This window comes from Chlorella variabilis, assembly GCF_000147415.1.
Source record: "Chlorella variabilis unplaced genomic scaffold CHLNCscaffold_3, whole genome shotgun sequence".
Classification (NCBI taxonomy): Eukaryota; Viridiplantae; Chlorophyta; class Trebouxiophyceae; order Chlorellales; family Chlorellaceae; genus Chlorella; species Chlorella variabilis.
Window position 1 is genome coordinate 1,551,288 of NW_005435085.1, and position 24,783 is coordinate 1,576,070.

The 24,783-nt window shown below is 69.0% G+C and overlaps 7 protein-coding genes across 7 annotated transcripts in view; 5 read left to right on the forward strand and 2 right to left on the reverse strand.

The window, feature by feature from the left end:
* Positions 1-3,908, reverse strand: part of CHLNCDRAFT_34202 (hypothetical protein) — a 6,923-nt gene extending 3,015 nt beyond the window's left edge. Inside the window, exons 1-12 of the mRNA XM_005850908.1 lie at positions 3,845-3,908; positions 3,516-3,669; positions 3,229-3,352; positions 2,849-2,932; positions 2,551-2,616; positions 2,326-2,432; positions 2,022-2,187; positions 1,664-1,805; positions 1,249-1,363; positions 916-997; positions 638-752; positions 313-430 (exon numbers count right to left, since the gene is read on the reverse strand). Of these exons, the coding sequence (XP_005850970.1) occupies positions 313-430; positions 638-752; positions 916-997; positions 1,249-1,363; positions 1,664-1,805; positions 2,022-2,187; positions 2,326-2,432; positions 2,551-2,616; positions 2,849-2,932; positions 3,229-3,352; positions 3,516-3,669; positions 3,845-3,860 (1,289 nt within the window). The 5' untranslated portion in view covers positions 3,861-3,908. The remainder of the gene's footprint in view (positions 1-312; positions 431-637; positions 753-915; positions 998-1,248; positions 1,364-1,663; positions 1,806-2,021; positions 2,188-2,325; positions 2,433-2,550; positions 2,617-2,848; positions 2,933-3,228; positions 3,353-3,515; positions 3,670-3,844) is intronic.
* A 242-nt stretch (positions 3,909-4,150) lies between these two features.
* CHLNCDRAFT_140752 (hypothetical protein) lies at positions 4,151-12,835 on the forward strand (the record flags this gene model as incomplete). The annotated part of the gene is made up of 16 exons (XM_005850623.1): positions 4,151-4,470; positions 4,589-4,793; positions 5,010-5,223; positions 5,315-5,434; positions 5,628-5,992; positions 6,109-6,225; positions 6,360-6,421; positions 6,559-6,648; positions 6,786-6,840; positions 6,990-7,036; positions 7,169-7,301; positions 7,463-7,618; positions 7,796-7,980; positions 8,142-10,279; positions 10,426-11,366; positions 11,510-12,835. 16 exons carry the CDS (start codon positions 4,151-4,153, stop codon positions 12,833-12,835), a joined length of 6,474 nt encoding a protein of 2,157 aa, XP_005850685.1.
* A 593-nt stretch (positions 12,836-13,428) lies between these two features.
* Positions 13,429-14,607, forward strand: CHLNCDRAFT_140753 (hypothetical protein; the record flags this gene model as incomplete). Its single annotated transcript, XM_005850624.1, has 4 exons — positions 13,429-13,446; positions 13,661-13,897; positions 14,031-14,280; positions 14,513-14,607. The coding sequence occupies 4 exons, from the start codon at positions 13,429-13,431 to the stop codon at positions 14,605-14,607; spliced, it is 600 nt and encodes a 199-aa protein (XP_005850686.1).
* Positions 14,608-15,100: 493 nt separating this feature from the next.
* Positions 15,101-16,318, forward strand: CHLNCDRAFT_140754 (hypothetical protein; the record flags this gene model as incomplete). Its single annotated transcript, XM_005850625.1, has 4 exons — positions 15,101-15,114; positions 15,238-15,439; positions 15,569-15,717; positions 15,865-16,318. The coding sequence occupies 4 exons, from the start codon at positions 15,101-15,103 to the stop codon at positions 16,316-16,318; spliced, it is 819 nt and encodes a 272-aa protein (XP_005850687.1).
* Positions 16,319-16,853: 535 nt separating this feature from the next.
* Positions 16,854-17,936, reverse strand: CHLNCDRAFT_140755 (hypothetical protein; the record flags this gene model as incomplete). The annotated part of the gene is made up of 1 exon (XM_005850909.1): positions 16,854-17,936. One exon carries the CDS (start codon positions 17,934-17,936, stop codon positions 16,854-16,856), a length of 1,083 nt encoding a protein of 360 aa, XP_005850971.1.
* A 332-nt stretch (positions 17,937-18,268) lies between these two features.
* Positions 18,269-18,963, forward strand: CHLNCDRAFT_14471 (hypothetical protein; the record flags this gene model as incomplete). Its single annotated transcript, XM_005850626.1, has 4 exons — positions 18,269-18,304; positions 18,494-18,548; positions 18,652-18,729; positions 18,845-18,963. Coding segments are annotated over 4 exons (288 nt in total), but the record flags the coding sequence as incomplete, so codon positions are not given.
* A 4,878-nt stretch (positions 18,964-23,841) lies between these two features.
* On the forward strand, positions 23,842-24,554 carry CHLNCDRAFT_19820 (hypothetical protein; the record flags this gene model as incomplete). The annotated part of the gene is made up of 3 exons (XM_005850627.1): positions 23,842-23,885; positions 24,089-24,137; positions 24,366-24,554. Coding segments are annotated over 3 exons (282 nt in total), but the record flags the coding sequence as incomplete, so codon positions are not given.
* Between the last annotated feature and the right edge of the window lie 229 nt (positions 24,555-24,783).

Sequence of the window (24,783 nt, forward strand, 5' to 3'; positions counted from 1 at the left end):
TTTGGGGGGGGGGGGGGGGGTGCAGGCAGCATGGGGGAGGTGGAGGTTGGGGTGCAGGCAGCGTGGGGGTGGGGGTGGGGGAGCAGGCATTATAGGGGAGGTGGAGGAGAGTTGGGTTGAGAGGCGGGAGGGGGAGGCAAGACGAGGCAGGAGTGCGAGGCAAGAGGAGGGAAAGGCTTCGACAAGTCCATGCAGCGCCCCGAGCTGCCCATCCCAGCCTGCCACCCACCAACCACCTGCCCACGCATCCGCCCACCGCCCACTCGCTTCGTTTTCTGCTGCTGCTGCTCTGCCATGCCCGCCCCAACCCACCGGATGACAGAGGCGGTGAGGCCTGCGGCGGAGGAGCCCTTGCCGGAGGTGTAGACTGCGATGGGGGCGGTCTTGGAGGTGAATTTCAGGAACTGGGACTTGGCGGTGGAGGGGTCGCCTGCGGGGAGCAGAATCGCCGGTACCATTGCCGGTACCACAGCCATGCAGGGGGGAGGGCCATTGGGTGAGGGAGGGGGAGCAGGAGCAGGGGTTCTGGCAGGGCCATGGGGTCCCGCTCCAAAGGGCAAGGGGCTCAAGGCGCCTAGCCAAAGGCAGCAAAGGCAGCCAGGCCGGGCCAGGCATGGCGGCGCTGCCGATACCGCACCCAGCAGCAGCACGTTGATGTCGCCGCGGCGGTAGGTGCCGTCGGGCATGCGCTTGCGCGCGCCGCCAAACAGCAGCGAAGCAATCGCCTTCTTGATGTCGGGGCTGCCAAAGATCTGCGGCCGGCCAGCGGCGGCGGGGCACGCGGGTAATGCCCCCACCACCACACCCTCATGTGCCACACACCGCCACCGCCGCCACCACCACCACCACCGCGCCCAAACACACGCACATGCGCAGCATGCCACCCAGCATGCCCACTTCCACACCGCAGCCCACCTGCGGCGCAATGCGTGCAAAGATGCGCTCCATGGCTCCCGGCTGGGCAGCAAACTCTTTGAACTCGACCTCCTCCTCCAGCCTGCGGCACACACAGGTCGGTGGCAGGCAAGCAAGGAAAGGCTCGCGGGGCTGGCCGCGGCGGCGTGGGCAGCGAGGCGAGCCGGATGGGGACATGCGCCACGGAGCGGCTGGAACTGCTGGCGGCAGCCACAGTGGCATTGCTGGCGGCAGCCGCAGCGGCACGCGGCGGAGCCGCCCGGCTGTGACGCATGTCCGTGCGGCGTCGCAGTGGGCTGCGCTGAGCGGGCAGCCTCGGGCAGGCAGGCTCACGAGAAGGTGGGGCGGCGCGCGGTGTCGCCATTCAGCACGTCCTCCTGGAAGCCGATCACACGGAGGTAGGGCTGGCGGATGGCCACCGCCCCCGCCTTGTCCCGCTGGTTGCCGCCTGCAAAGCCAGCCCAGAGGCGTGGGCGCGGGGCGGGCAGGCGGCACGGCGCGGTGAGCGGGGCGCTGGCGGCAGGGAGTGGCGGCGACGCTGAAGCGGGCCGCTTCCGTCCGCCTCCTCCTGCCAGCGTCCTTGCAGCTCTGTTGCGCCATCCCGCGCCATCCCACCAGCCCCACGCTGCCGCACAAACACCCACCAACCCCCACGCCACCGCACCAACCCCCAGGCCACAGCACGAGCACGCACCAACAGCGGCCTGCGCTGCCAAACAAGCACCCCCGCACACGCACACCAACTCACCGCCGTCCTTCCCCTGGAAGATGGAAAGGATGCCCACGGCAGTGACGCGTGTGCCGGGGCTGACCGAGCCCACCAGCCGGCGGTCCACCAGGCACATCATGCTGCGCGGCAGGTCGCCGGTGGGCACATCCTCTGGCCGCTCCTGCAGCCCAGCAGCAGGGGCCCAGGGGCGGCGGCAGCAGAGTGATGGCGCGGTTGTGTGCGGGGAGGCTGTGAGGCGCAGCGCCTGCCACAGCCCAAGGCCGCCCAGCCATCCATCCGGTCATCCAGCCCAGCCTGCCTCCGTCGATCCCACACGGGCTGCTTGACGCTTTCTTGCACCTCCTGTACTGTACTGCCTGCAGTACCGCCACCGCACCTGCATCTTCAGCGTCTGCTGGTCCACGCACTCAGACTTGTCCGCCAGCACGATGTACGGGTCGGTACCGCACTGGTTGGACTGCCCCGGCAGCGCGGCGGCGTCGCACATGCGGGGGATCATGGCCCCGCCCACGCCCGGCCGGCACGCGATGCGCTTTGTGGCCCTGTGGGTGGGAAGCAGGACACGGCGGTGAGGTGAGGGAGGTGGCAGGCAGAGCTGCGCTCGGCAGGCCTTCGCAGCTGCGCAATTCATAGGATGGGCAGCAGTGCTGTGCAGCAGCGCGGCACAGTGCGGCACGCACTTGCACTCCTTGCACTGGATTGTGAGGTAGGTGGCCTTGTGCTTGGGTCGGGAGGCGGCGGTGATGATGCCCGGCACGATCACCAGCTTGCTGACATACGCTTCGGGCTGCGAGGAAGCGAGGCCCAGGGGCAGGGGCAGGCATGGGGACTCGTGCAGGCCAGCCGAGATGTTGACGTGTTGCGGCGGCGCCTGCCAGCCTGGCGCCACCTCAGCATCGACGCACCTTGATGTCGCGCATCGACACGTGCGGCACCCTGCTCCTGCTCGTCTCGCTCTTGAACAGCATCACCTGCACAGCAGGGTGGCGGCATCGCAGCACGGCAGGTGCGAGGTCGGCGGGCGTGGCGGCGGTGGGCGGGTCACGGCACAGGGCACGGTCAGCCCAAGCAGGCTACCGTGCAGGCTCCCCGCGGCAGCGCTCGATCCTGACCCGCTGCGTGCTGCCCTGCCTCCCCAGCTGCGCCATGCACAAAAGCCCTCTGTAAGGTGGATACAGCAGCTCGTGTGTGCCGGGCACTTGCCTGCACCTCCTTGACCTCTGGGTCGCTGCCATCCTCCATCAAGTTTTGGATGCGCTGGCTCTCCTGCCTGGCAGCCTGCTCAAACTGCAGGCAGGCAGGCGCCGAGCGGCCAGGCGGGCGCAGCGAGGCGGCAGGGGTGGCTCAGCCACGCAGCCAGGCAGGCAGGGCAGCAAAGGCGGAGCCGCAGGTTTGCAAGGCTTGCAGCATCGCTCTGCATGCTGCCCGTGCCGGCTCTGCCGGTGCAGCAGCATGCTGGCACGACCGGCTGCTGTGCCATAAGGGTCAGCTGGTGAAGGGCCACCAGGCCACCAGGCTAGGCGCTGGGGGCTGCTGCTGCTGCTGCTGCTGCTGCTGCTGCTGCTGTTACTGCTGCTGCTCACGATGGGAAGGTACTCAGCCGGGTTGTCCACAAGGGCGGTGGCCAGCTCGGGTGCGCCATACACCGGGTGGCTGAGGTGGCCGATGTCTACCCGCAAGCTGTCCTTCCTCCGCGCCAGCTGGTCGCTGCGGGCGGGGTGGCGCAGGCGGGGAGGGGCCAGCTGAGGCGGGGCAAGGCGGGGAGAAGGTTGGGAGGCCTGCATCAGGTGCTTGGGTGCCGCCTGGCCACCACCTTGCTGCCCAGCCCCGTGCAGCCGTGCCGGATGAAAGCTGCTGGGCAACCACTCACGCATAGGGGAAGGCGCCGCTCTTGGGGTCGATCTGGAAGGTGCGGATGAACTCTCCAAACTTGCTCAGCGCTTGGGCGCGGCTGGGCAGCGCCGCCTCGTCCGCTGCCGCGCCCGCCGACACAAACTGCTGGTCGCTGTAGTACACGCCTCCCTCTGCAGGCGGCGCAGGGCCACGCGGCGGCGTCAGGCAGGGCGCAGGCGGCCCCCACCAAGTGAGGCCAGACTGATCGCAGGCTGCGTGCGAGCTCCCATGGCCCCATGGTGCCGCACACATGCCATGTAGAAGCGCGTGAATACTGGGCTGGGCCTGGCAGCCTGCAGCGCGCACCATCGAAGCCAGACATATTTGCAGCCCGAGCCCAACAGCGCCTCCACCTCGTTTGACGGGCTGCAGCTGATCGGACCAATCTGCAGTGGCGGCAGTGGGTGCGGGAGCGGTCAGGAAGAGCCCTGCATTTGAAATCCGGCCAGGGTGGAACTCAGCCACGTGGCATGAATGCTCTTAAAAGCCTCCCTCCCCTCATCTTCAAGGCACGTTGATGCACATAAGAATGAGGAGGGGCAGGCGGGCCGCAATGCTGCCGCCCCGACCCTGATGGCGGGGGTGCCTGCCGCTCTCGTCTCGTTGGGCGCTATGGATCCTGCCGGGCATGGTCAGCGGGATGGGGATGTCGATCAGCTGCAGCAGCAGGTCGAGCAGTGCCTGGAGCGGGTGGAGCCCAGCGCCTCGGAACAGCGCGAGCTGCTGCAGCGCGGCCTGCAGCTCACTGGGCAGGCGCTGCGCCTGGATGAGGCGCCCACAGGCCCGCCAGGCCCGCCAGGCGACAGCAGGGGCAGTCCCCCGCCAGGCGGCGCTGGCCTGGACACCGATCGCCCACGCTGGTTTCGGGCAGCCCGTCTCCGCCTCCTGCAGCATCTGGACCGCCTGGACACTGTGCTGGCACTGAACAACGAGTGAGCGGCTGCGCATGTCCCAGCAGTGCATGCATGCACCGGCAACCAGTAGCTGAGCTTCGTGTGGCAGCAACGGTGCACTTCCTCACTCCTGCTTGGTGCCGTTGTGGTTTTGCAGTGCCTGGAACCCCGCCGCCTTCGCCAGCCTGCGCGACTGTACCATAGCGGAGGCTGCGGCGGCGCTGGCGTCGGCTGGGCGGCTGGCCGCGCTGCCGCTGCTGCTGCAGCGCCACCCGCGCGCTCTGCTGCCGTCAGTGCTCGAGGTGCTGACCGCCATCCCCGAGACGCTCGATCCCAAGCAGTACGCACCGCTGCTGCGCCAGGTGGGTAGTCACTCACCATTACACCGTGATCAGGAGCCTCATTGGTGCCCAGCAGCACCAGCTGCCAGTCCAGTGCTTGAATGTGCTGGCGCCTGCCGTGGGCACCTGCCCGCGCCCATCAGCGGCGGTGGAGGGAGGCTTGCTGTCGTTGTTCAACCCCAAGCGTGAGCAGGCAGGCTCCACATCTCGGTCCAGCCCCTTGTACCCTGCCTGCAGGTCGCGTCGCTGCAACAGCCGCCCGCCCTGGCACGCCCTGCAGACAGCGTGGAAAGCGCGGAAACCGCTGCCGAGCTGCGTGAGCACAGCCAGTATGCCCTGCTGCTGGCCACGGAACCCATGTGCGCCGCTGGCGGCGGCTGGCACCCGCCCACGCAGCGCCAGCTGGCCAACTGGGCGTGCGAGCGGGCGCAGCAGCTGGATGCTGTGACAGGTGCGGCGGCGTGCTGCATGGTGTGTTGGCTGCTAGCAGACACAGCTGTTGCTGCTGCCACAAACGTGCCATGGGTGTCTGCCATGTGCAGGGCAGCTGCCGCATGCGGCGACCCTACTAGAGGCGGCCCAGGCAGCGCTTCACTTTGGGGAGGCGGGCATCGCCTCCCTGCTGGCGGCGGTCCAGGAGCTGCTGTCGCTCGTCAAGCTGGGTGGGTTGGCGGCTGTGTTGTTTGGCCAACAATCAATGCACATTGTGAAGGAGGGAACACTGGCGCTCTGCTCTGCTATCGTTTGCCGCCAATGCAATTTGGATGCGTGTTTCGACTGTGCCCATCCTCGCATGCCCGCCTGCTGGCTGTCGCCCTGACTGTGGCTGTCCCTGCCCGCCCGCCACCTGTGCAGCGGCATCGCGGCAGGAGGGCGGCAGCAGCAGCAGCAGCACGTGGCGCACAGGCCTGCGTCAGTATGGGGCCCTGGGGCCGCAGCAGCGGCTGGCGCTGCTGCTGGGCCTGCTGGGCTCCGGAGACACCCTGGCATCTGACCTGTCGCTCCATGTGGTGCCCTTCCTGGCCAGGCTGCACAGCGGGGGCAGTAGTGATGAGGCAGCTGACCCGCAGGTGGTGCTGCGGCAGGCGCTGGAGGGAGAAGCTGCGCGGCGGCTGTCCTGGACCGTACGCGTAATCCAGTGCGAGGCCCGGCAGCGCGCCGCCTTTGCCTCCGCCGCGCAGCTGGCCAAGACCGCCGCCGCCTGCTGCTACGCGTGCACGGTGCGCGGGCCGCCGCCCTGGCCTTTGCTGCATGAATGAAATCGCGGTTGCTGCCTATGCACGCTGCTGGCACATGCGCTGCACTCCCAAACCGCACTGCTGCCACGGTGTTGCAGGCCAGTGATGCCTGGGAGCTGATGAGCTCAATGCTGAAAGCTGCTCGGGAGGCTGTGCGGGGCGATGAGGAGCTGGAAGAGGAGGAGCAGGAGGCGGCTGAGGAGGCTTTGGAGCTGGTGAGTGACGCGCATGGGGAGCAGCATGGGCAGACGTGGATCCCCTCTCACCTCCTGCCCCTGCTGCTGCGGAACGCTGCCTCTGGTAGCACAAGCCTGCCGCAAGCTATGAGGTCTCAACGTGTGTGCTGCAGGTGCGGGGCCACGTCACCACCGCCCGCCTGCTCACCAAGCATGGCCTGACCACGCCTGTCAGGTGCTCCCTGCCTGCCTGCTGCTGCCAGGCTGCCAGGGTTTGCCACCCACCGATCGCTGCTGCCCTGCCTGGCAAGATGCTCCCATGGCCACCAGGCGCCACCCTGTGCTTTCCGCTGAACCTCATCTGCCCCGCAGCATGGTGCGCGACGCCGACCGAGGCGCCGCGCTGCGCCTGCTGCGCACCCTGCTGGCCCGCGTGTCGCGCACCAAAAACACAGAGTCGCGGTGAGTGGGGCGGGCTGTGGGATTCTGCCCTGGTGGGCCCTTGTGTTGAGCCTCCTGTCGTTCTCTCCCACATTGTGTTGTGGGCACCGGCGCGGCGGTTGAATTGCAGTTAATGGCGGTGCTGGCTGGCTGTGCAGGTGGGTGGACATGTGGATGGACCTCCGCACCATCCAGGAGCATGGCTTCACGCAGGTGCGGCAGCCTGGGCCTGTTGGTTTGCTGCAGAGTGCCCTAAACGTCGATCTGTCGATTCGCCCTCTGCTAATGTGATCAAAACTGAATGCTGTGGCGTTTTCAATCGCCGTAGTGGCTGGCTGCCCCATCTCGCGCCGTGCCTGCAGCTGAGCGAGGAGGTTGTCCGCACAGAGTTCTGCCGAGCGCTGCTCAGGTGTGCTACTGTGCTGCGCTGCCGGCTATGTGTGGCGCTCAGTATCTCGGCCCATGCACAAGGAGCGACGCTGCTGGACAGGCTCGGTACCTTCCCACCCCCTGGCGACCCGTGTTGCTCCTTGTACTGCAGGGTAGGGCAGTACCGCTTGTGCAAGACGTACCTGCAGGGCCTGCCCGCGGAAGCTGCCGAGCAGGTGGTGCTGGCCGCTGCCAAGGAGGTCTTCCTCTCAGCCTCCAGCTTGGCTGACAAGGCGGTGAAGCAGGTGTGCTGCCTCCCGCGCTTGCACCTGGCGCCCCTGAATGTGGCATTTTGCATGCTTGCTGCGCCACCAGACGTGCCAAAAGAAGCGGCACAGAACAGCACGCCGAGCCTCACAGCAGTAGAATGTGCCACGACCGGTTGTTGCTGCCCCTTGTGCTGCAGGCCAAAGAGTGCCTCGCCCTGCTGCCCGACTCGGCTGCTGGTCAAGAGCAGCTGGGGGCCATTGCGGCGGGGGAGCAGCTGAAGCAGCTGGGGCTGGACCTGCCGCCCCTGCAGCTGCAGCAGCTGCGCGAGCAGGCGGCCAGCGGCGGGGGCAAGGTGCTAGAGCAGGCAAGTTGTGCTGCTGCTGCTGCTGCCCACACGTCACAGCCAGCTCACCGCTGTGCAAGGTCCCCCGCTAGAAGGCCCCTCGCTACAATTTGCAACTGCTGTTTGTGTCTTCGCGAATCCCCGCCGTCTGTCGTGCCATCCTCCCCCTCATGCCATGGCCTGCAGCTGGTTGGCGACCACCCCCAGCTGGCGGCAGCCGACAGCGCGAAGCTGATGCAGGTGGCGGCGGCCCTGGGCATCAGGCAGCAGCCGGAGCCGCTGCTGCTGCGGGCGGCAGAGGCGGCACACGCCTCGGGGAACCGAGCGCGCACGCGGGGCCTGCTGCTCCAGCTGGCCGCAATGCAGTACAGGTGAGCCCACACGATGCTATGATGCAGTACAGGCGAGCCCGCACGATGCTATGCTTCCTGCTGCTGGCGCTGCTGTTGCCTGCGCACCGCCTCAAACCACTCATCTGTTTGCCCCATAGTTCTTAGTCGTTTGCCCCCGTCGGGTGCATCCCTCCCTGCAGGCCTGCCTGGCAGTTGGCGGCCGCTGTGGCTGCGGAGCGCGGTTGCGCCGGCAGCACACAGCTGCGCCTGCTCGTCTTTGCTCTGGCCTCTGCGCCCGCCGAGCAGCTGTTCTCGCTGCTGGAGCAGTGGGAGGCAGCAGACAGCGGCAGCGGCGGTAGCGGTAACGGCGGCGGCGGCTGGGAGCTGGCTCCCATAGCAACGCCTGCTGCAGGTGGTGGGCCCAGCGGCCTGCAGGAGGCGCAGCGGGGCCAGCAGCTGTGGCTGGCCCAGCAGCTGAAGCAGCACTTCCTGCGCCTTGGCAGCGTGGGCGTCGGGAGCGGGAGCGCCGGCTGGGATGACGCCGCCGCCGCCCTGGGCTGCCTGCAGGCGCTGGGCCCGCGGGGGCTGGCCCTGTGGGAGCGCCTGCTGCAGGAGGAGGCGCAGCGCCCGCTGGCACACCAGCAGCGGAGGCGCGCGCTGCTGCTGGGCCTCACTGCGGCGGGCCTGCAGGCGCTGCAGCCTGCTGACCTCGATCTGTCTGCCCTGGACCCTGCTCTGGATGCTGCCGAGGCGCGCCTGGAGGCCTCGCCGGCAGAGCTGCTCCGCCTCGTGCAACAGAAACAGCAGCAGCAGCAGGAGCAGCAGCAAGCAGCCACGGCAGCAGTGCCGGGGCTTGCCGGCGACAAGCAGCAGCAGCAGCTGCTGCAGCAGTCCGCCAGCAGCGACGGCGAGCAGGGGCTGGCACGGTCGGAGACGGCCTCAGAGGCGGGGGAGGCCGCCAGCAGCTCGGAGGCCTCGGCCACGCCTCCACCCAAGGGGGCCGGCATCGCAGCCATCAGCCCAGCCTATATGGCAACGGCAGCAGCAGCCGCGGCCGCCGAGCGGTTTCGAGACCTCCTCGACTCCGCGGCAGCTGCCCAGCAGCTGCAGGGGCTGCTGCCTGGGGTCGACGCTGCGGCCTCGCTGTCGGGCGGACCCGCCAGCCGGCGGCGGCTGGTGCTGCAGCTGGCGGCAGCGGCCGGCATGCCCCCGTCCCTGCGTGCGGCGGGCGCCGGCGTCCCGCCCAGCCCCAGCCCCAGCCCCAGCCCCGCAGCCCTGCCCTCGCCGGCCAGGAGGCAGAGCACGGCGTGGGGCACGCCCAGCCCCAGCTGCAGCAGCAGTGCTGCGGTGCGGCGCATGCCCAGCCGCAAGAAATCCGAGGCATGGGGTTCGCCGGGTCCGGAGGATGAGCCCAAGCCCGCGGCCACGGCTCTTGCTGCTTCCTCCAGCAACGCCGGCGGCGCGGCACGGTGGCAGCTGGACGCCGCCGCTGCCGCCGGCACGATGCAGCAGGCGCTGCTGCTGGCTGCCAAGTGTGAGGTGCCCGCCTGGGAGGTGCACCTGGCGTTTGCAGAGTCGCTTCTGGTGCACAACCAGCGGCTGTGGGAGCAGCAGCAGCCCGGCGTGACCATGCAGCAGCTGCTGGAGGCGTCGCTGGCGGTGCTGCACCCCGGCCCGCAGCAGGCGGGGGTCACACCCGAGTGGCTCCTGGACGCCTCGCTGGAGGTGCTCCTGGCGGGCGCGCAGCCGGCGGCCGCCCTGCTGGGCGTGCTGCTGCGCAGCGTGTGGAGAGCCAGCAGCAGCAGCTGCCCCCGCCACCTGGCCCTGTGCCTGCAGCTGGCGCACCGCAGCGCGGCCGCCCTGGCAGCCGCGGCGGCCGATGGCGGTGGCGGGCAGCGGTGGCAGCAAGCGGCGGCGGTGCTGGCAGCCTGCCACGCTGCTGTAGAGCAGCTGCTGCAGGCTGCACCAGGCTTAGATGCCAAGCTGTTCCTGCATCCAGTGGTGCAGCAGCTGGCGGCCTCGCTCCCAGGCTGCAGCGCAGACAGCGAGGGCAGCAGCCAGCAGCCCCGGGGCCAGCACAGCCAGCCCGTCAGCTCACAAGCCCTCAACTGGCAGCTGCTGGCGTACGCCAGTGGCAGTAATGCGGCACACCTGGCATCAGCAGTTGAGATGCTGGCGCGGCAATGTAATGGCTTGGCAGCCGCCGCACAATCAGCACCAGCAGCAGAAGCGGACGGCGGCAGCAGCGGTGGCTGCGGAGCCGGCTACCCGAGCAGCGGCAGCACCGTGTTCATGGCGCTCTTCTGCCGCAGCACATCCCAGCAATGCGCCGCAAGAGGTGGGTGGGACGCCAGAGGACCTGCTTCATATGCTGTGTTTGCTCAACGCAGTCCTCTCTATGCCTGGTGCTTCTCTCTATGGCGCTCCGCGCCCCGCATCTTCCCCTCATTTGCAACATGCTGCTGCCGGTGTTGTGCAATGCAGGCGGGCTGGATGCAGCAGCTGTGCAGCAGAGCTTGGAGTGTCTGCGCCGCATGTCGCCCGCGCACGCAGCCGCGGCGGCGGCCTTTGCAGCCGCTGGCGGGCCCTGCCCTCTGCCGCTGCCGCCCGGCCGCGAGCAGCCGGTGGCCGTCGCCCTGCTGGAGCAGCAGCAAGCGCAGGTGCTGGCGGCGGCGCTTCAGGTTCTGGATGGCAGCAGCATGGCTGAGCCCGCAGGGACAGCGGGGGTCGACCCACACCTGCAGCAGCAGATTGAGCAGCTGCGACAGCAGCATGCCCTGCTGGCAGCCAAGGGGTGCATAGCGGCAGCGTGCCCTGACGCTTCCCGCGCGCAGCTGGCTGCTGCCAGGGAGGCAGCCGAGGCCGTGCAGCGCGCAGCTTTGGTGGCAGCGGCAGCGCCCGGCAGCGAAGGCGGCAGCAGAGGCGAAGAGGGCCCAAGCAGTGCACTGGACAGCTGCCTGCAGCAGCTGCTGACTACAGGCACCCCAGCTCCTGCCGTGCTGCGGGTCGCTGCAGTGCTGGAGGCCCTGCAGCAGCAGCCAAGCCAGGCGCCGCCCGAGGCCGATGCTCTGCTTGCGCAGCCCGTAGCGGCGGCGGCAGCGCAGCAGGCTGCGTCGGCGGCAGCAGCGGCGGAGGTGGCGGCGGCCCTGGGGGCCATGTCAGGCTTGCCAAGCAGCGGCACCCCCCAAGAGCAGCAGCTGTCCCCGGGAGATGCGGTGCAAAACCTGTTTGCGCTGCTGCGCTCCCTGCACTCTGCCGCTGCTTCGGAGGCGGACGAGGGCGGCAGCGGCAGCCCTGCGGCTGCGGCTGCGGCCGTGGCCCAGGCAGTTGCCGCGATGCGCCTGCTGGTGTGGCAGCAGCTGCAGCGCAAGGCCGCTTCGTACGATGGCAGCGGGGGCGCTGCGGCGAGCGAGGCTCATGTGCAGGTCTGATTGCTGGCTGGCCTGGCCTGGCTTGGCTGGCGTGCCCTGGCGTGTTGTTTGTCCTGGCCTCACCTCAGTTGTGTTCATGCTCGCCCTGCTGTGCTCTGCCGCTGAGGCTGCGCGTGCCCCGACCCTGGCGGCAACAGGTGCTGGAGCTGCTGGGCAGCGTGGGCAGCAGCGGCATGTGGCCTGGCTGGGCGCCCCACGACCTGCCCGCCGTCGAAGCCGGGCCGGGTGGCGATGAGGGCGGCGGCGCTGGCGGCGGCTTCAGCCACCGGCAGGTCCTGTTGTTCACTCGCACCGCGGCGGCGCTGGCCCTGGAGTGGCAGGCGGCGATGCAGGAGTGCCGCCTGTCTGCCGCCGACTTTGGCAGCGCCGAGTCGGCCGAGGCGGCGCTGCTGCGGCTGGCGGCGGCGGCCGAGGAGGCGCAGCAGCTCAGGCTGCTGCTGCGCCTGCTGGCCGAGGTGCTCGACGGCGCCTTCCCCGCTGCAGCGGCGGCACGCAGCGAGGCGGCAGCGGCGGCAGAGGGAGCAGGGGAGAGCGGGAGCAGCAGCCCTGCGGCCTCGCCTGGGGCAGCCGCCAGCGCGGGAGCAGCGGTGGTGCCGCTGCACCGCGTCTGGTCCACCTGCCTGCGCATGCTGCTGCCGCTGGGCGACCTGGCGGGCGTGCTGGCGGCTTTAGATGACCACAGCGCGCAGCAGGCACAGCGCCAGCAGCGCCAGCAGGGGCAGCAGGAGCAGGAGCAAGGAGGTGGTCTGCAGGCGGCGGGCATGCCGCGGGCGCTCGTGAGCGAGGCGGAGGCGGCAGCGCTGCTGGAGGCTGCGGATGCAGCGCAGGGCGTGGCAGCGGCGGCTGCGCTCGCGCTGCTGCTGCCCTACACGCGCCTGCAGCTCGAGCGCTGGCAGCTGTTGGTGCAGGCGTGCGCGTCTGCAGGCAGCACGGCCGCAGACCTGGCGGCCGCGCTGCCGGCACTGGCCCCGCTGCTCCTGCTGCTGGTGCAGCGGCAGCCCGGGCTGCTTGTGGATCTGGTTGGCGGCAGGCAGCAGCAGCAGTTCAAGCTGCTGGTGGGGGCAGCCCTGCTGCAGCAGCAGCGGGAGCCCAGCTATGGCGTCTCCCTCGGCGGCAGCAGCCTGACGCTGCGGATGGCGGTGGCGGCGGCCGCCGCCGCTGTGCTGACGGCGGCACGGCAGCACACAGCAGCTGCCTGGCTTGCGATGCAGGCCTGCAGCACGCCTCGCCTGCTGCAAGTGCTGGACAGCGGCAGTCGAGTGCTGCAGCAGCTGCTGTGCAGCTGCTCGGCCGGCGGCGCCGCGGCCGCCGGGGCGCTGGCGGCAGCACGCAGACTGGCGGCGGCCGGTGGCGATGCGCAGCTGGCGGTGCCTCAGGCTGCGGCGGCGCTGCTGCAGGCGCTGCCGGAGCAGTGTGCAGAAGCGCTATGCCAGCTGACCTCGGACCTCCAGCTGGCGCACTGACCCATCAAGCGCACGGCTCAGCCTGAACCTCCCCGATTGCAGTTTGTCGCGTGCACCGGTCAGTTGTTCAGCCCTTCACATTCCATGCGCCTCCGCGGCTTCTTTGCACAATGGAACACCCCTCCCTGCTGGTTTACTAGGGCTCCCTTCAAGGGTCACAAGTAGCGTGGCGCGGGGGCAGGCCATAAGCAGATGCGTCACCAGCGGGTGCCCGCCACCTGTAGCCGCCGCCAGCTGGCGCGGCGGCTCACCTCATGACTTGCATGATTTGCGTAAGAGGCGGCGGCCCCCCTTTTCCTTGCAGTAAAATGTCCCTCTGCAGATAACTCATCGTTTCTGCATGCGCTGCGCTTCTGTGTCTCGCATTGCATTTTCTCTCCGACCACTGGGCCACCCGTCCGTTCCCCCAGCAAGGGTGCCAGCGGCGGCCGCCAGCCACCCATCTCGTCCGTCAGGTGAAACCATGGCCGTTCGTCGTAGGTGACCGAGCCACAGAAAGGCCGCTTCAACCTACCGCCGCCGCCGCCGTGGCCAGGCGTAGTCTGCGGTGCTTCCCCCCGATTTACATCAACCCTCGCGCACATGCAGCAAGCATGGAAACGGGACACTCGGTCTGCCCGGATGAATACTCGAGCATTTGGGAACGGAAGTTCTGGGGCAAAGACGGCGGTCTGAAGCCAGGCGAGGCGAGTAGGCACCAGCAACAGCCGGCGGCACTGGAGAACATCAGTACCGCCACGGCGCCATCGTAGTGTTTTTGCATGAGCTGCTGCTCGTGATGCATTTCAACTGACGTCACTGTGTTCTGCTGCCTGCAACCTGCAGGCCTTTGATGGCAGCCAGGCTTCCCCCGCCCTCGCCCACGCTCTTGCCAGCGGCGACGTCAGCGTGGCTGGCAAGCGGGTGCTCGTCCCCGGCTGCGGGCGGGGCTACGATGTGGTTGAGTTTGCCCGCAGCGGGGCCCAGTACACGGCAGGGCTGGAGCTGGTCCCTCAAGCGCAGCAGGAGGCAGCCAATTATGTTGCAGGGCAGCTGAGCGAGGAGGGCGGGGCCAGGGCGCAGGTGGGCGGGTGGGCTGTGGGCTCAGCATTGGCGAGGCGGCTGCTCTTGGAGAGGGCAAGGCTGCGACCTATCCATGCCAGCCCCTCCTCCAAACACACACAACCGCACACACCCACGCCCCCCTGCCCTGCAGGTCTTTGTGGGCGACTTCTTCAAGTGGCAGCACGAGTCGGTGCCCAGCTGGGACGTTGGCTACGATTACACCTTCATGTGCGCTTTGCACCCCACCATGCGGCCGGACTGGGCGGCCGCCTGGGCGCGCTACCTGGCCCAGCCCGGATCGCAGCTCGTATGCCTGGCCTTCCCGCTGAACAGCGACAGCGAGACGGGGCCGCCGTGGGCGGTGACGGTGCAGCAGTACAAGGACCTGCTGCGGCCGCACGGTGAGCGGGCTTGCCTTTGCTTGTTGCTTGTGTGGGCTTAACGTCTGGTAAAGCAAGAACTAGCTTGCTTGCATTGCCAGGGTGGGGTCCTGCTGTTGTTCTGGCATGTGTCTCCGAAACCAGTAGCTAGCTGCCTGCCTGCATGCCTGTCACGTAACGCATTATGTGCTCCCTGTGCTGATTTGACTGGCTGTTGCTATCTGTTGACTCGCATCGGCCGCCCTCCTTGCAGGCTTTGTGTGCGAGAGGGAGGAACCGGTCCCCCCTGAGCGGTCGCATGCCGGCCGCGGTGGCCGGGAGTGCATGCTGGTGTTCAGCCGGCAGTAGGGTGTGCAGGCGGCATGCAGTTGTATTCGGTAGCGGCTGCAGCGGATGAGTTGCGGGGCTTGCCGCTGATTTACTATCTGCTTGCGACTTGCTATCCATCGTGAAACTGAATGAGTATTGATCCCCTGTGACCAACTCCGGCTGCTTCTGAATCTCTCCCATCGTGACATGTGTGGGCGGCACCGCTTGGCAGGGCGGCAGCATGGCAGCAAATGCACAGCACAGAGGGGCCATGATCAGAACGGGGCCCTGATCAGACTCTACCACGCATTGATCAATCACTGCCAGCGATCCAGGAGGGCATCCTAGTGCGTGGGTTGCAGCCTTGGCGCAGACCTCCATGAACCAGTCGGCGGTGCTGCTGCAGGCTCCATTGAAAAATGGATGTCGCGCATTCACACCTGCCAGTCCGCAGCAGTCCCGGAGGAGGAGGGCAACACAGCCTCCCTCTGCCGAGAAGAAGGCTGCCCAAAGGAGCGCTGCCACAGACCCCATGAGCACTTATAGGTAAATGGCCGTAGCGCGGGCGTGCGGCAGTGCCGACAGCGCCAGCTGCAAGTGGCGGGGGCGGGATGGGCCGCTGCCGCCGCCGCTGTCAAGTGGGCTGCACGCTTCCTGCCTGGGTTGCAGGGCGCCGTCCAAAGAGGGCGCATCGCTGCGTGCCGAGGCGGAGGCGCCCTTCCGCTCGCTGCGCCTGTTCCTGTTTGGTGCCGGCGCCGCGTCGGCTGCGCTGGCCACGCTCTTTGGCCTGCCTAGCTTGATCGGCGCGCTGTCGGGTGCCCCGGGGGCGACCAAGTCGATTGCGGAGGCTTTGCAAGATCTGGCCATCAACGTACGTCTGGCCCACACCTAAGATCTCTTCCCCTTCACATCGCCGTGCTTGGCGCCTTCCGCCGGTCTGCGAGTTTGAGGGCTCAAACTTCCAAAGGGGCGCACCTCTTCGCAATGCGTGCTGCTGCAGGTCGGCAGCGTGAGCGTGCTGGGGTACCTGGTGGTCCGGGACCTGCAGGCCAGGGACATCCAGATGGCGCGGCTGATGCGGGAGGATGAGCTGGGGGCCTGCCAGTTGGAGCTGGCCAACGGCCGCGTGCTGCGGCTGGCGCAGCTCAGGTGGGGGTTAGGGCGCCGTGTGGTCGCTTGGGCGGGCAGCAGAGCGGTCGGCAGGCTGGCTGGCAGCTGGCTGGTGCGGCACTGCTGCGACTGCCCGACTGGTCGGTGGTAACAGTGTACACCAGCCTGGCCGTGCCTGGCTCGCAGGGGCTTTGCGCGGGTGGTGCTGATGGCGGGCACGCCGCAGCAGGTGGCGGCGGCGCTCGCGGGCGCAGAGCCCTACAAGCAGCAGCTGCAGGAGCGGGGGGTGCTTGTGGTGCCGCTGCCCTTTGGCACCAGCACCGAGGGTGGCGAGGGCAGCAGCAGCGGCAGTGGCGACGCGGCGGCGGCCAGCCTGGCGCCACCTGGCGCCGACGAGCTGAGGTGGCGAGCCACCGCCATCCGCATGGACGACTGGCGCCGCTGGTTTGAGCAGCAGGCCAAGCTGGCCAACAAGACGCTGGATGGCGGGCTGTATGTCAGCCTGCGCCTAGATGGGCGGGTGCGGGGCAGCGGCCGCGGTGCGCCCCCCTGGGGCATCATGGCTGCCCAGCTGCCACCCACAGACGGCTTCTTCGGAGGCTTCCTGGACGGCATGGATGGCAAGGTTGGAGGGGGTTGAGGGACAGGCCCGGCGAGCTTCTTCTCCTTTCCACCACAGCCCCGGCCGGGCAATCAGCGGCAGCTGGAGTGGAGTGACCAACTGTGGAGTGTTCGACTTCTCTCCTGACTGCAGTTTTCACATTGCTTCGCCTTTAATTCATAGCAATCAAGACAGTGCACTGATCCGCCAATTTGTTGGAGAGCGTGTAAGCAGAGCAATGAGTTTCTTTGCGGAAATGGAAGCCATCACTGGTGGCGGCGGTCCCGGCAGGCCGAGGATGCCACGTGGGCAGATGCAGCTGCAGGGCAGGGGAGAAAGTTGGGGACATCGCAACAGCCATATGCATAATGCTTGCAGGTGCATCGACGCGGGGCGGCGCCCAACAGCCAGCCCTACCCGGCCTGCACACTCACCAAATTGCTGCTGGCAGTGGGCGAGCTGCTTTGAAAGTAGTGGCAGCATTCGGGTGTGCCGCTGCTCACGGCTGCGAGGAAGAGTGTCGCTGGAGCTCGTGATGCGGCTGACTGCCACAAGCCAGCACCTAGACAGCTCCCTAGCCAACCTCTCCCAGAATGGCCTCGCACTCCCGCTGAAACGCGGCGGCCCAGTGAGCCGCCTCAGGCGCCCGACCCTCAGCACTGCTCGCCGCCTCCTCCGCCCGCTGCTGCGCCTGCTCCAGCAGCCGGCGGCGTGCTGTGTTGAGCCGTTGCGCTGCTGCGGCCCTGTGCTCCGCAGACGCCACCCCCAGCCGCTGCATGCACTGCGACATCACGCGTCGGGTGGCGAGGTCGGCGGCATGCGCCTGGCTGGCAGCGGTGGCCGCCTGCGCATCCGCCTTGGCCGCCGCAGCTGCCTCGGTATCGAGCGGTGGTGGTGCAGGCGGGCCCCACAGCCGCCAGATGTGCCGCCACAGAGCTGTCACCCCAGGTGCCCCCTCGCTGCTCCACGTCACCAAGCACCGCTGCTCCCAGCCGCCGATGGCTGCCTCAAACTGGGCCGCCATGCGGCTGATGGTGGCGGCAGGCACACGCTGCGCCACCGGCCGCGCCGCGTTGCGCTGCTGTGCCAGCTGCTTGCTGCATTCCAGGTAAAGCAACACGACTGCGGCGCCGGCGGCCCGGGCTAGTGCGTAGCACTGCCCCCTCATGCTGCGGTACTGCATGTTGTCATCTGCTATGACCAAGCGATGGTACCGGCTAGTGGGGAGCTGCGGTGGCTGCTGTCGAGGCCGCGGCGGCCCTGACAGGTGTGGCAGCATGGGGGCGCTGCTGCTGTCGCTGGTGCTGGCGCCGTGCTCAGTGCTGGGCTGCTGCTGGCGCTGCCCTGTGATATCCAGGGTAAGTTCTGCCTGCAGCTGGTTGAGGGACTGCCTCCTGGCAAGCCGCCAGGCCTGGGGACTGAAGGCGTCTTCATCGCCTGTTGGCTCGTTGCCGCCGCCGCCGTCACCGCCTCTGCTGCCGCTCCCTGGCTGGTAGCCATGCTCATCGAAGCACACGAGGCGCACCTCGACACCCTGCAGCGCCGCCTCCTGTGCCAGGGCCCTGGCCAGGGTGGTCTTGCCGGCGCCCGGCAAGCCCGAGAGGAGCAACAGGCACACGGTTGCCCTGCCATCGTCAGGGGGCTCTTGCAGAGACATGCAGAGAGACATGGGGCAGAGCAGATCAGCAACCGGCACAGCTTCATTGCTGCACACGTGTGTTTCCGTCTTGTTCCATTTCCGCTGCACAACCCCTGGGCTTCCATCCATCGACCACAATGCGTGCCAGCTTTAGCAGCGTCGCCCCTGCCCAGCAGGCCACATACCGATCGAATGCCACGGCTTGTCGAGCGCTGCGGCCCTACCGCAGGCCCAGAGATGCAGCAGCACACCTAGGGCGGTCATTTACGCGACGTCAGCGTAATGCGCCCGCAGCGGCAGCGGGTGGGGCGGTAGCGGCGGAAGGCGGCAGCGGCAGCCCTGAGCCATTCCTGTTCTCCTGCGAAATGGCTGTCCGCGACTATGAGGTGGGTGGGCACTGGTGCACTAAAACCAGTCAGATCAGATCAGCAGCGGTGCAGGTCTACGCCGCCGCCCGCATGCTCCGTGCAGCCGCTGCACCAAGGGCACTGCCACACGCTCCTGCTTGCTTGCAACTGGACGGTGCATGCCCTGCCCCGCTGCGTTCGGTCACTCCTTCACTTCCCTGGTTGCAGCTGGACCAGTACAGCGTGGTGAACAATGCGTGCTATGCAAACTACCTCCAGCACGGTGCGCTCCGCTGCGCTCGGCCAGCACACGCGTCTACGGGCGCTCATGTGTGATCGGTGCACGCAGCGTGCCCGTTGAGCCTGCCTCCCCGGTCCTGTTGCAGTGCGCCATGAGTTTTTGACGCATGTGGGGGTGTCGGCAGATGCTGTGGCCCGCCAGGGGGACGCGCTGGCGCTCTCGGGTGAGCGTGTGGTGCGCTGACCTTGGGCCACCTTGCGCTCCTGGCTTGCTGCGTCTAAGCTGCCACGTGCCGCCGGTAGACCAGTTCCCAATCATTTGAAAATTTGCTGGTGCAGAGCTCAACATGCGATACCTGCGGCCGCTGCGGTCGGGGGACCGCTTTCGTGGCACGTGCCGCGTCGTCAAGACCACCGCCGCCCGCCTCGTGTTTGAGCAGCAGCTCTGGCTGCTGCCCCGCCGCTCCCGCGCCTCCGTGGCAGCACACAATGGCGCCAGCAGCGCCGGGCAGCAGCAGGCAGCGGCGGCAGGAGAAGAGGAGCAGCTGGTGCTGAGCGCCGAGGCGGTGGTTGTATCGCTGGACAGCAGTTATAAACCCAAGCGCATCAGCCCGCGGCTGCGGGAGCTGTTGCAGACGGGGGCGCCCTCGGCGGCGGCGGGGCAGGAGCCGCTGCAGCTGCAGGAGCTGCTGTGAACAGTTGAACGCTTGCTTCTTGCAGATGTAACTGCTGGCGCAAATTGCAAATGCCGGTGGAACAAGTCGGCCGCACTGGCGGCAAGGTGCTGGCAACTGGCGGCGGGTACTGCTCAACAATTGATGCCGCGGTGGGTGATCGAAATGCCCATGACGTCACAATTCCCACAGAAGCGCCGCGTAAGGGGCCGCGGCCCACGAACGGCTCCATCAACTGCGCTCCATGCGGTGAGTGCTGGTGGGACGCGCGCACTGGACGCGTCCAAAACTTCTCAAAACCGACGTTGGACCCAGTCCAACGTGCTTTGCTTTGCTCCAGGGTTGGTTCCGGGCAATAATAAGCACATTAGCCCTGCTCCAGTGGCCGCTCTGCTCACCCCGAGGCAACACCAGTATTGCACCAAATTCGAAGCTGAACTACTGGCACATGACTTTCGGGCTGCATTGAAAATAAACGGCAGTTGAGGCGCTCAAGCGTGCCGACACCATGGCTGGCCGTCACACCGCCTGGCCAGCGGCGCTGCTCCTGGCCCTGGCGCTGCTCTCGAGCTGTGCACATGCACAGCAGAATGGTGAGCAGCGCTGCGCCCGCCACAAGTGACAACCAAGTCTGCTCACCCTCTGGCGATCGGGGGTGGCGCGTCCCTTGAGCCCCCGTCCTGACTCGGTGCCCCGCCTGCTGCTCCCGGCCCTGCAGCCACCTGCCCCGAGGGCTTTGGGGGCACCGGCTGCGCGCTGTGCCAGACCGACGCCGCCTGCGCCGCCGCCACCGGCAACGCCGCCGCCACCTGCTCCTCCGACCTCGCCTTTGCCCCCGACACCCAGCTCAAGTCCTTCGCCTGCAGCCTGCCGCCCGGCGGCCTGCTGGGCGGCCTGCTGGAGCCGGGCAGCCTGCTGGTGCAGTGCAGCGCAAACAAGACCTGCTCCATCGGTTTCGTGGTGGCGAGCCCCCGGGTGGCGGTCCAGTGCGCCGCCTCCGGCTGCACCTTTGCCGCGGGGCAGAGCAGCCTGACGTGCGCCGCCACCACCTGCTCCTGCCCCGGCGACGCCAGCTGCGGCAACAGCAGTGAGTGGCGGCCGCCCCGCCTGCCCGCTCCCCCTGCTCCGCAGCGTGCTGTTGCTTGTTGCCGTGGCCTTGGCGGAAGCTGGGCACTCGCTGCCACGCACGCACGCCACTCGGCGCTCGCCGCATGCTCATGATGCCGCTGCCTGGCCCCGGCGCCCTCTGCCCCTGCAGCCCTGATCGCCAGCCTGGCGGGCAGCGTGAGCGGGGAGGCCAGCCTGGCGTGCAACGCCACCGGCGGCTGCGTCATGAAAATCGCCGGCCTGCCCGTCGGGCAGATCGACGCCACCTGCCAGGCGGCAGAGTGCCTGGCCCCCGGCGGGGCCGAGCCAGGTGGGGGCCGCAGCCGCCGCAGCCGCAGCCGCCGCAGCCTCGTGCCATGCCCCCGCCCAGCAGGCGCCGAGGCAAACCGACGCGGTGCCCGCCGCCTCACGCCCGCCTCCCCACGTGCCACCCTGCTGACCCACGCAGTTCCGGCCCCCGTGGCGGCGCCTTCCCCCGCGCCCTCGTCCTCCCCGCCTCCCCAGCCCGTCCCCTCACCCTCGCCCTCGCCGGCGCACCCTGCCGACGGCTCCTGCCCCGACGGCTGGGAGGGCAACAGCTGCAAGCTGTGCAAGAACGACTACTCCTGCATGGCCGAGGAGAATGGGGGGCTGGGCGACGAGGAGGCCAAGTGCAGCCGCAACCTCACCTTTGCCCCCAACTCGGTGCATAAGTCGTACAGCTGCGAGCTCAAAGGCAGCGGCCTGCTCAACGACCTGCTGGTGCCAGGCACCCTGCTGGTGCAGTGCTACACTGGCCTGCAGGCGGGGCAGCAGCTGACGCAGGCAGACAGCGGCGGCGGTGGCGGCGGCAGCCCCGTCGCCGCGCCCGACGCGGCGCCCGCCGCGCCGTCAGCCACGCCGGCGCCGGCGCCGGCGGCGGGGCTGCCGCCTCCGGCGACCTCGCCGGTCACCCCCGGCAACCTGACGCTGCCGGGGGCGATCAGCGACATTGTCGGCGCCATCGGCGGCGGCGACGGTGCCAACGGCGGCGGCCGCCGCCGCGGCCTGCTGCAAGCGGCCGAGCAGGAGCGGTGCGAGATTGGGTTCAGGGTCAAGGACCCTGCCGTCGGGGTCAACTGCGTGGCCACAGGCTGCGAGATGACCGCCGGCTCCAGCCAAGTGCGGTGCAACAAGACAGACTGCGACTGCGACGTCGCCGGCTGCGGCTCCGGTGAGGCGCCGCCGCCGCCGCGCGCGTCGCTGCCGCTGCCGCTGCCGCTGCGGCAGCCTCTGTCTGCTGCTGCCATTGCGGCGGGCTCTTGCTGCTGCTGCAGCTGCTGCTGCTGCTGCCTGCTGGTTCTCCCGTCGGCCACCCACCCTCCCTGCCTCCCCTGCCCCTGCCCCCGCCCCGCCCCGCAGCAACCATCGAGAGCCTGATCGGGTCTGCCACCGGCGAGGCGCAGCTCAACTGCGACGCCCAGGGCAACTGCACCATCGTGCTGCAGGGGCTGCCCATTAGCGAGCTGGACGCCACCTGCCAGGCGGGCGAGTGCCTGGTGCCCACAGACACAGAGCTGGACACCAACAGCAACTCTAGTGAGCAGAGGGCTGGCGCCGGGGCTGGGCGCCGCTGGGGCCTGCCTGCTTGCCTTTTCCTTTGCTGCCTGCTTGCTCCGCCTGCCTCTACCTGCCTGCCTGCTTGGTCCGCCCGCCTCTGCCTGCCAGCCGGCACCTGCTCATGCGTGCCCGTGCGCCTGCGCCGCCGCAGCCGCCGAGGCCAGCAGCAGCAGCCTGGACACCAACCCCATCATCGCCGCGGTACCGCTCATGGTCCTGCTGCTCATCACCGTCGCCACGGGCGCCTACACCTACAGCCAGCGCAGCATGTGGGGGTACGCCATCAGCCCCGCTGACCTGGCGCAGCTCGAGGAGCTGGCGGCCAAGCCGGCGCTGGCCTCACAGAAGGTCGGAGTGCTGGATTTTGACAACCTGACCGTCAGGTGCGCAGAGCCGTGCGTGCCGCTGACGCAGGGCCGTGTGCCGCGGCGAGCAGGCGCTCGGGTGGTTGGCGGCGGCGTCGAGTGGTCGAGGGGTTGCGGCTGCTGCTGCACGGGCGGCAGGCTGGGGCGTCTGCCTGCCCGGCTCCCTCTGCTTGGCTTGCTTGCACGCGTGTGACGCCCGCCGGCTCCCGCCGCTGCACCGCCGCAGCGTCCCGCTGAACGCCAAGGAGGCCGCGCGCAAGTCGGAGGCTCTACGCCGCAAGGCGATGCACCGCTCGGCCAGCCACGGCGCGGCGCTGGCGGAGCAGCAGGGCAGCGGCCTGCTGCGCCTGGTGGCCGCCGCCAAGCACAAGCTGCACGTGCCGCTCGGGTTTGGCGGCGCAGGTGGCGACGTGGAGCGCGCGGGCAGCGGCGGGCCGCACCTGGACCGCACCGCTTCGGCAGAGGAGGAGGCGGGTGCGCGGGGGAGGGAGGCGGGCACTCGCCGGGCAGGAGGGGAGGGAGGGAGCGGCGGCGGGGTCCCATGCGCGCGACACACGCGACGCCTCGGCCTGCCGGCCCCGCCTCCACCTCACCCCGATTTTACCACCCCCGGCCTTGCTGCAGCCGTGGGCGAGGCCGCCGACTTTGTGGTGGGCCTGCACCAGACCCAGGAGCACCCGGACCGCTGGTACATCCTGCGCGGCTGCTCCGGCAGCGTGCACGGCGGGCAGGTGGTGGGGCTGCTGGGCCCTTCAGGTGAGCCGCCAGCCGCCAGCTGGCCGCGGCAGCAGCTCCAGGGCGCCGCGCTGCGCCGCGCTGCGCTGCGCTGTGCCGCGCCGGGCGCGCCGCTTGCTGCTCCAACGCAGGCAGGGCGGGGGCGGGGCAGGTGGCGCATGTGAGCGCGCACGGCTGCTCCGGAGGACGGCAGGCGCGCCTGCCTCCACCGCCTCCGCTCCCCGGCGCTCCCCCTGCCGCAGGCTGCGGCAAGACCACGCTGTTGGGCAGCATCGCAGGCTCCGCCATGGAGCTGGGCAGGAGCACTGTGCTGACCGGGGCGGTGGAGGTGGATGGCGCCAGGTGAGGCACTGCATCGAGACATTGCTCTGGCCTGCTTCACCACCACCATCACAGCACGCCTCCCGAGCCGCCTCCCCGCCACCAAAACCACCAACGGCAGCAGCAGCAGCGGCAGCATTGAAGCCCCCCCCCCCCCCCCGCACCGTGCCCCTGCAGGCGCCGCAAGTCACAGGTGGCGTACGTGCCTCAGAGCGACGTGCTGATCCCCAGCCTGACGGTGCAGGAGTGCCTGCGGTACTCCGCGCTGCTGCGCCTGCCACAGAACACGTCGCCGCTGGACTTGCAGGCACGCTGCCCGCCACATGTGCTGCCCGCTGCCCATTCCGCCACCCCCGCCACCTTGCCCTGCCCCTGCCACTCACGCCTTGCACGGGCACAGCGCACACGCACACTCCGCTACCTCCCACTCCGCTACCGTCCACTGCACTTCCATCCACCAAACACCACACACACACACACATGCCCTGTGCAGGTGCATATTGAGCGTGTACTGGATGAGCTGGGCCTGCGCCACATCGCAGATGCCCAGGTCGGAGGCAGCGGCGGCATCCGCGGCGTCAGCGGCGGCGAGCGGCGCCGGTGCGTGCCCCTGCCCGCCCTTGCCCCTGCCCCTGCCTGCCCTGCCCTGGGCCCTCGCCCGCCCCAGGCCCTGCACAGCCGCGCCTTTCCGGCATTGGGCTGCCGTTCGTGGCTTTGCGGCGGGCCGCCTGCCTCAGGGCCTGGTGTGCCGCATGCTGAGCATGCTTCCCTTGCTGCGCCTGCCCTGCTGCCCTCCCCTGCAGCGTCACCATTGGCATGGAGCTGGTGACAGACCCATCCATCTTGGTGCTGGTGAGCCGTGGCTGCCGCCTGGGCCGCCCCTCTGCTTCGTCGCCTCGCATGCCGGCCAGGCAACATGGTGGACTGCTTGCCAGCCACACCCTGCCTGCGGTCGCCCACCGGCCACGCCGCCGTGCCACCGCCACCACCCGACACACACACACACGCGCGCGCGCGCGCGCGCGCGCGCGCGCGTACCACGCACACTTACGCGTGCCCACGCCCGCTGTGTGCCCGCAGGACGAGCCCACCAGCGGGCTGGACAGCTACACGGCAGATAACCTGATGAGGGCGCTGAAGAATGTGGCGGCGCCGGGGCGCGTGGTGCTGGCCTCGCTGCACCAGCCCTCCCGCGACGTCTTCTACTCGCTGGACCAGGTGGTGCTCATGGGCCACGGTCGCATGCTGTACATGGGCCCGCCCAACGACGGTGAGGCCGCGCGCGTGCGTGGTGTGTCGGTGTGTGTGTCGGCGTGTGGCGTGTGTGTGTGTGTGTGTGTGTGTGTGGCCTGGGGTGGTGGGCGTGGAGTGGCGGGCCCCCCCACCCGCTCCTGCTGCTGCTCTGCTGCTGCTGCTGCTCTGCTGCTGCTGCTGCTGCTGCTTCTGCTGCTGCCGCCGCCTGTGCGGTCAGCCCCACCCCACCCCAGCTCTCGGCTGA